The following is an 8,800-nucleotide window of genomic DNA, read 5'->3' on the forward strand; positions in this document are numbered from 1 at the left end:
GAGATATCGACAAAAATAGATGCGGTAAAAACTCTTAATTGCTTTACTACTTACATCGCCACTTCCTTGTTATATAATAAATTTATGATGTTACGTGTACGCAGTAATTTAGAACAAATATAAAAATGTTCAATAAATTACGTAATTATTTCGAAATGAAAATAAGTAGTGGCGTTGCATTGAATGTGAAATTAATCGAGAATCTGAAACACATGAATTTCTATTTCAGTAACTTGTATTTATTTGTATCGCATATTGTGCTTTCATTCGTTTTTAAATTATTCGTTTAAACGTCACTACGATCGCGATAATATTTCTGTCCGATTCACGGAAAATCCTTTTATACAAATATCTTTTCCACGCAGAAATGCTAAGAAATTTATATTATCGTATATCTTTGTCGATCTCTAAAAAACTCTAAAAGTCTTGGTTGCCGCCTCTTTTGGCGCGTAGACCTCATAACCGATCGATGACCGAAGTTCTTAAGATTATTGAAATTCGAGAACAGATAGATTGGCAGCGCTTTCGACGTGTTATTAACCCGGATACCTTTATTCTACATTAACGGAGCTGCACCCTCCTCGAAAATAGGCTTATCGATCAATTGACCGACTGCTACGATATTTCTATATATAAACTCGCTTCTCGTCGAAGGAGAGCTGATATCGATATCTATCCGCTAGCCACGTCTCTGCAGTTGAACTTATCGAAGGTTCGACGGTTTCCTTTCCCAAGCACGTGTTTCGACCCCATCGTGATATCGTCCAAGTATAAAGGGTGTGGTTCCTGTTTGTAACCGTTTAACCGATAACGATAGTAGACAGGGTTTATCAGTCTATTTTAGACACACAATTTCGATCTTTCGCTGGAGAAATGAAGCAAAACACAAGAAATCGAGATAACGACCGTTTAAGAAATAACACAGTTCTATGAAATTTCTCGATATTTGAACATTTCTACGAATTGAGAGATACATGTACGTGTAGTTACGTGATTTTAAATAAGGGATTTATCACTTTTATAAAATATACATCGTAACTAAATAAAATTTTATTACGATTGTAATTCGTCTTATCAAATGTGACTCATGTAATTCGTGTGAGAGATGATAAAGCTGATTGCGCTTGTTACTGGCTATTTGTAACATATACAATACAATAACACGTTTTTATTTGAACATCTACCATGAACTTTTCCGTATATATTATGTGTAATATTTTCAAGTATTCTGAAATATATCAATAACATTGTAGTAAAACATGACTATTACGATTGTATTGGTGAACATTACAAATCAAACCAAATTATTGTTGCAAAATTATATGCAGAACTTACAGGACATTTACCGTAAATATCTAATACATTTGGTTGAGATCATTTGATGTGGCATACACGATATTGTCTTAAATATATAAATAATGCTAATTAAATGATCTAGGTAACTATCCAGAAATATTAACATAATAAATACTTTTACGATCACGATGTTCGTGTCATACTACAGTGATAATAACATTTCAAAATATTTTATATAACACGTGTAACATAAATACTTTCGTGTGTTACTGTAAACATTCCTCCGAAATGTCAACAATTAATCTGACCATCGAGCAAAGAACTAAAACTTTAACTCTGTTTTAGCGTCTTAGGTTTTTATGGTTGGCTGTTATAAGATGACACATTGAAACTAAGCTTGTTTTGGTGTAGCGAACGTCGAGAGGACGAAAACACGAACGACTAACTTGTTTTGGCGGAAGCAACATATTTATTGCTTTAATTATGGAAGAATCGATAGATCGTGATATCGATAGAATATGTATTCAACGATTTCGATCCTGTCAAACGACATGCTATTTGCATATTAATATCGAAAATGTAATTGCTAAGCTAAATGGAAAATTAATTGTTACGACTTACTTCTAGAACAAATGTCAACGAGTACCTACATAATAAAAAAGATAATAACCTTGGTAATGATATATTTGAAAAGTGGTGAGAAAATAAAAATGATAATGTGCTTCATAAATTGCAGCTCGTTTCCTCGTCGTGAAATGTCAGTTAATTAGAATAAACGATTTAAAAAGATCGATACCACGAGTTAGTAACGATGAATAAGTAATAGAAAGGGAACTACGAGATGCATGAAATGCAACTCGCCATTCCCATGCCGCACCTTTCTCCTCGGGAGATTGCTTTTGAATATGAGATGCGGCAACAGCAATAAATGCATATACGAACGACTATGAATATACTTATTGTTTGCGTGCCAAGTAGAAACGTTTTCTTCTTAAGGATACACCGGTAACGTTTTGGAAGTTTCGTTTCGACCTGTGTATGATGATGGGTTTACGTTTACTGCGTGGGAAAACGGTATTACTTGCGAATACCGTACGTGAAATTTGCAAGAAGATTGGTTATTTAACTTCTCGTAGGCAACGCGGGTCGTTTACGTTCCGAACGAAATTCTACTCGTCGATTTCTCTCAAGCGAATTTTTATTATTTCTGAAAAGCCATTCGAACGTTTGATTTAAAGGCGCGTGGTATAACGTAAAGTAAAGACTTTGATAAGTACAGACAATTTTTCGGTTTTTCAAAGCACCGGACAGCAGAAAAAAAGGAAATAATTGTGAACGTACACAATTCAGTTTGTGTACGGAAAGCGCAAAAATATGAGTGTCCATGGAGGGTTAAGCGTACTCAATTTTATCAAAAATGTGAATCTGTATAACGCAAACTTTATAAAGTGACCAAAAGGAGTACAAAATTTCTTTTCCAAAAAACACTGCAGCAAAATGACCATTGTAGTCCTAAGGAACGAAAATCATTCGATATAATCAATTTATAAAATTACAGCTTGCCTGCAATGACAAGTGAAAAACAATGAAACATTTCCAATAACAATAAATCAAACACTATGTTAAAAATATACAAAATCCTATGACCTTCCAAACAAGGAGGGGCTTGCGTCTTAGAAACAGCGATTTACCAGCAATCCATAAAATTCAACGAAGATAGTACATAAAGGGGGTGAAATAGAAGAAGGAAACAAGTTGTTTACGGTCACAATGTAGCCAGCGACGTAAGCTTAGCAGCGAAGGTCTCGGAAAGTAGGTGATTCGACGTAAGAACTCACGCTCGATACAAAAGGAACAAACACACACAACCAGTGAGCCAAGAAGATAGTGGGGCTGAAACGAAATTCCAACTACGTTTTCAGTTCCTGTTCGATGCTATAAATCTTTCGATTTCGTCGCGTAACGCTCTAATAACAAGAAACAACTTAATTTTTTCTTTTCTTTTTTCTTTCGTTTCCTTTTCCCTCTCTCTTCTATATTGTGTATCTTAGTGCCGAGTCACTGTAGGAACACCAGAGCCGGAAATACGGCGAGAAGTTAAGTGGAAATCCGAGAAAAAAGAAAAGAAGGAAATCTGCTGAGAGTACCTAGAACTAATCGTCAAAACGTGACGTTGGTGAAAGTAGCGGATACGATGAGAAAAAAGGAATAAAAATTGTGAAATAAGTTAAACGCTTTGTACGGGAATGTAAAAATGTTACGTCGTTCTTCATAGTTTGGAAAAAATAGCGTGTCTTTTTGTAAAAGTAGTAGATTCGAACGTAAAGAATTATTGCAGCGTTAGTTCTATTTAATATCCACGAATGTATGTTAATGGGATAGCATAAAATTTCTAAAGACTTACTCACTCTATTTAACTTGTTAACAGTGTAATAAAATGACGGAGAATTCGAAATGAACAATTTAGATTTAGGCTTAGATTTCTGCATTTTTGGTATTGAATGTAAGATGATACTTTCAACTTTTTACTTATATAAGTACGTACATCTGTTAAATTACACACTGAACGTTTGTACCGTGTGGAGGCTGCGACAGTGAAAGGGTTACAATATTTCCGTTGCGAAGATCACCACACAAAAGGTTTATTGTTCCGCTCAATACGTTTCTCCGAATAAGATCTGCGCGTAGAAATGAGTTGTCGAGCATAGTTTTGCACATTCTTGGTCAGAAATATCCTTTAGTCGGGGAATAATCTCGCCGTGGCGAATATCTCGCCACGTAGTGTATGAAAGGCCCTTTCAGACTGAAATATAATTATCCGTCAGTCAGTTCGCAACATTTCCTCCTGGTTGCATCGACCGACCGGTCGATTCTCTGGCAAATTAAAAAGTTTCACGCAGCGTCGTTTGCGTGGGCGTTGTGCTTTCGCGATAGTTTACGACCACGAAGGAAATCAAGCACACGAATTCAAATTTATTTCAACATGCTTCTCCCTTCAAATAAACTGAAATAGTAAATAGAAACGATAAGGAAATTATTTCAGGGGAGATTAGTGAAATTGAAGACTTAATACGAAAATAAAACAAACGATCGATCTTCCTGGCGTTAATAGTCATAAGTTACAAGTCCTGCACCTCCTTTCTATTTGGTAAACATGGAACTATGATTATTAGGTACGAGACTCGATGATATATTTTTAATCGACACACTATTATGCCCCGCGGATTAATATCAGGATACTGAGAAAATTGCTTCCTCTGCAATAAAGCATCTATAACGTAGTTGAGTTAAGTATCGCTTGCAGCTTCCATTCTTCGCTATTTGAATAGCGCTTTTAATTTTAAAGAAGAATCGTATAATGGACACCGAGAGAAGAATAAAGCCAGTCGTGTACAGAAGGATACGGACACAATAGATTCGAAACAACTTTGGTTTCTTGAAAAGGAAAGAGAACAGATACACAGCCAACGCGTTTGATTGTACTGTTTCAAAATGAAGGAAGAATTTCAGGCTTGTTCGGTAAAACATCAGTTTCGTTTAACAGAAGAGTTTTGTATTTTGGAAAAATATGTGACTCTTCCTCGATAATGTATCCGAATATGTATTATTCTGCTGAGTTCTAACTTTACTCCTGAGTTTAATGGACGCCATTTCATAAAGTACCTAACACGGAAACACTGTGATCTGTTTGCAGAGCAACGTGGCATATCGCGACAGTGATTTTACCGGTCGTTCCTCATCCCTTACGAGTTTAAACGGCGAGGAGGCGCGACCGAAGCCAGGAGAGAAAGCGAGAAAGCGAAAGACATGCGTGTAACGTCACTGGTTTACGCGCATTCACGCGACCAAAAAACGTGCGGCAGGTTTCGAAAATGGAACGATCGTTTCCTTATAAACGACACATCGTAAATTCCAGCGGCGTGCTCGAACGTTAAGCTGATTGCGGGCTCGTGAACCTTAAGTCGGCGTTTCAACTTTAGACCGCTTTAAAATCCCAGCCACGGAAAGATGCGGCAGGAAGTGAAATAGAGAAAAACGTCGAGCGAAAGTCGTAGACGTCGGGACGTATGGCAGAAGGGAGGCTATTTTCTCCGTTTCGTCTCTCCCTCGCCTCTTCTTTATTCCCCTTTTTCCCTGCCTAACGATCCTCTTACCTCATGCTGTAGGACCTTCCCGGTTTGGAGGTCATTGCACCGCGCCGGGTGGTTGCAACGGGGGTGGCTGCCACGGCGGATCGATTTTCCACAACGATGTCGAGGTAGGTACCGAGAAAAATCCCCTTCACTGTGTCCCCCTTCGATGTGGCGATCGACGACCAGCCCCACGGACTGGTCCCCCACCGTGGCACACTACGCTTCTTGGCACGTGACTACGACGTAAAAACTCGAAACGCTACGTCGCGAAACGGAACATCCTCGAGAGGAGACTGAAATCGATTGGCAAACCCTGTGGCGCCAACCCACCTACTGCAAGACTGTCGGTCCTTCGAGAATCGCGACGTCGATCGTTCAACGGGGTGGAAATGATCCGATGGGAGGGTAGAGATGGAAAGCAGCCACGTTGATGGAATCTCACGTTGCTGACAATTGATTGCTCCACTGTTACGTGCGCGAGTATCTCTTGGAATTTTTGCACTGGCAGAATTTCACTTCGAACTTCACATAGACTCTTTGCGAATGTCTGGGCTTTAAATCGTATACGAATAATCATTTAAGGGAATCACAGCGATTATACCTATTTTAATAGCAATTCGCTAATAAAATGGTACCTCAATCTCAAACTATACAAAGCAAGGTTGCGAATCACTAACGATATCTGCCGATATCGTACACTTTTCCTTTGAGCTTCGCTCGATCCACGTGCAACACGACCGCCGAACGTCGTAGTATCTGATTCACGCGATTGTTACAAACTGACTGACTGGGAACCGCTTCCCTAACTACGTAACTCGTTAACTCCAGATGTCGATAGTGATTGATGAACGTTGGCGCGAAGGTCGGAGATCCCTGGTGGCACGATTTTTGCGACGGCGTTTGCGATCGGCCGCTGACTGGGCGCTGTCACAGGCAGCCACGCGTGTAAACAGATTCTACGAAAGTCCAATGTCATGGCCTGGCCACGCGGCCGTGTTCCACGATCGTTTACGTTCTCACGAACAGTTATAGTCCATTGATGACACGGGCACGCACGTTTTCGGCCACGGAATCGTCGTTGCACTTCCGCGCCGGTCCTATTCGTCTTACCACTCCATCGTGCCCGGGATCGCGTGGTCGTGGACAGCTATTGGAACGATATCAGAATGCAGCCACTCGACTCATCTCGAATTGTTATTGGCTCGTATTCGATTTCGATATTTCTCGTTCATTCTCTTTGCTCCCATTATTAAGCTATATAATATCGGAAACTATATTTGTCATATCCACGTATACCAAAAATTGTATTGTGGTATCGAATTGATGGACTATTTAAAGACCATTTAAAATACCCAGATAAGATAACGCATTTTTATTTTACCAATTCAGTTAAACAATATCTTTGACGAAATTTACTTTTGGAGACGATAACAGAGACAATCGGTGATCCATACGACGATCATACCAGACCTGGGTTATTTACTAACCCCAAAAGAACCCTCGCTTCAACATCCACTCCACACATAATCCACCCCTTTCCAAAATGAAACAAAAAGAAAAATATTTTCAATAACCATTGTCCAGAACACGAGCCAAAAACAACACTCTGTTCGTCTCACGAAGAAGCCAGCTGTTAGCTCCTCCCCGGCACACCCCGTCAGAATACTGATTACCTCGTCATGTTCACGGGAATCCTAGCCAAACGTTTCTGCGTCATGATGCCGTACGCACGGCATCCTGAAGCGGATTGAAGCGTATTCGAGCGTGGCCACCCTCAACGTTGATCTCGTGGGGTGAAACGAGGGAAGAACGCGTCGAAGGGCGATTCCAGGAAAATTGTTGGTACGGGATTGTGAATGTCGACGTGGCTCGAGGGAACGAGGCGACGCGACGGTGTCTGCGGCAGCTGCAACCACCGGAGACTGTCGGCCACGTTTTCTTCTATCGACCGTATCGCACTGCGGCGACGAATGGCACTGGCGGCTTTACCTCGTGGCGCGCAGGTTTCATACGGATGCTCGAACGCGCGCGCGCCCGCGCGCGATTGCAAGCCCCAGGAACCCTTTGTGTCTACATATGTATACACAGGTGGCGGCCGTGGAAGCGGAGGCCGTTTGATACCATTCGAGTATGCTTTTTCGCGCGACGATCTCTTTTTCTCTCTTTCTTTTTATTTAATTATATGTTCATGTGTAAATGTTGGATTACATCGACGTTACTATTTGTGTCTGAGATTAACGCGTAACATCGTACTTTTAAATGAAATTGACAAGTTTGAATTCTGTAAGAGTAGTGTTTTAGATATATATTATTTTCATAAGTATCCAAATAATGTAACGATGTATTTTAAAATTGTTGAACATAAAGCTCGAACATGAAATATTTTATAGTATATATCCAGCGAAATAACGTTTGAAGTGCTGTTATGATTTATGGAGCATTATCTCAAGGTTAACTGCTACGTTATCAGGTTCCGCTTATCACAATTATGTAAAAATTATGCTAAACTTCTTATATTGTTAGATTTTATACTGAAAATAGAATTTTTAGAGCATTATGAAACTTGTTTCAGCTGTGCCTAAAAACATTTTAAAAATGTTTGAATAGAAAATAAGGAATGAAAGTTAAAAAGATTGTTAATTTATTAAATTTAACGATTTTATTAAAATCTCACAATTCAAATTAATTATAGAAGATAACTAACTCTACATATGTTCTTAGCTAGAATTTCTATTTAGTCCAGACCTCTATCCCTTTGTCGTTTGTAAACCTTAATTACTTGCTTCCGTTCGAATTAACGAACCCTTAATTAATATCTCCGTCATACATTTTGTATAGAGTTTAATGAAGGTATAACATCATTTCGAAAGGAGGAAGAGACCGCGAATACGACGTGATTAGCCTTTGATATTTTCTTACCCTGTATGCGAAGCAAAATGCACACGATGGAAACTATACTGTTTATGCCTGCGCGATCGTTATGGGAGCAATTAGCAAGCTCGCAAAATATTCGCAAGCTGGCAGTCCGCCATGTTATCTACGTGATAAACTAACAGACAATTTCAAGGTTTACGGGCTCGTATAATATGCAATTCGTTGAGACACAATAGTATAAATGTCAGAAGGATACAATGATATCGATACCGTAACGAATTATACGGAATGAAACGTAACACTGCTCGATATTTATCAAAATATAATACACTGAAATTTTTCTTAGGTAGCTTCGAATGTTGTCAAGAAAAATAAGATCATTTGCAAGTGTAATGATTAAATTTAAAACCATTTAAATGTTAGTAAAATAATAAACTAATTATATTATAAAATTATTAATACTTTAAAAGAAAGGAAAGTAAAAATATTTGATGAAA

At 38.9% G+C, this 8,800-nt stretch overlaps 1 protein-coding gene across 5 annotated transcripts in view; it reads right to left on the bottom strand.

The window, feature by feature from the left end:
* LOC126915096 (uncharacterized) overlaps window positions 1-7,423 on the bottom strand; it is a 36,979-nt gene extending 29,556 nt beyond the window's left edge. For 2 of the 5 annotated variants that reach the window (XM_050719488.1, XM_050719490.1), the window contains exons 1-2: window positions 7,103-7,422; window positions 5,451-6,576 (exon numbers count right to left, since the gene is read on the bottom strand). In XM_050719488.1, the coding sequence (XP_050575445.1) occupies window positions 5,451-5,485 (35 nt within the window). In that variant the 5' untranslated portion in view covers window positions 5,486-6,576; window positions 7,103-7,422. Of the gene's footprint in view, window positions 1-5,450; window positions 6,577-7,102 lie in introns of all 5 variants that reach the window. The other 3 variants (XM_050719487.1, XM_050719491.1, XM_050719489.1) reach the window with 3 other exon arrangements.
* Window positions 7,424-8,800: the final 1,377 nt, after the last annotated feature.

Source organism: Bombus affinis, chromosome 4 (genome assembly GCF_024516045.1).
Source record: "Bombus affinis isolate iyBomAffi1 chromosome 4, iyBomAffi1.2, whole genome shotgun sequence".
Taxonomy (NCBI): Eukaryota; Metazoa; Arthropoda; class Insecta; order Hymenoptera; family Apidae; genus Bombus; species Bombus affinis.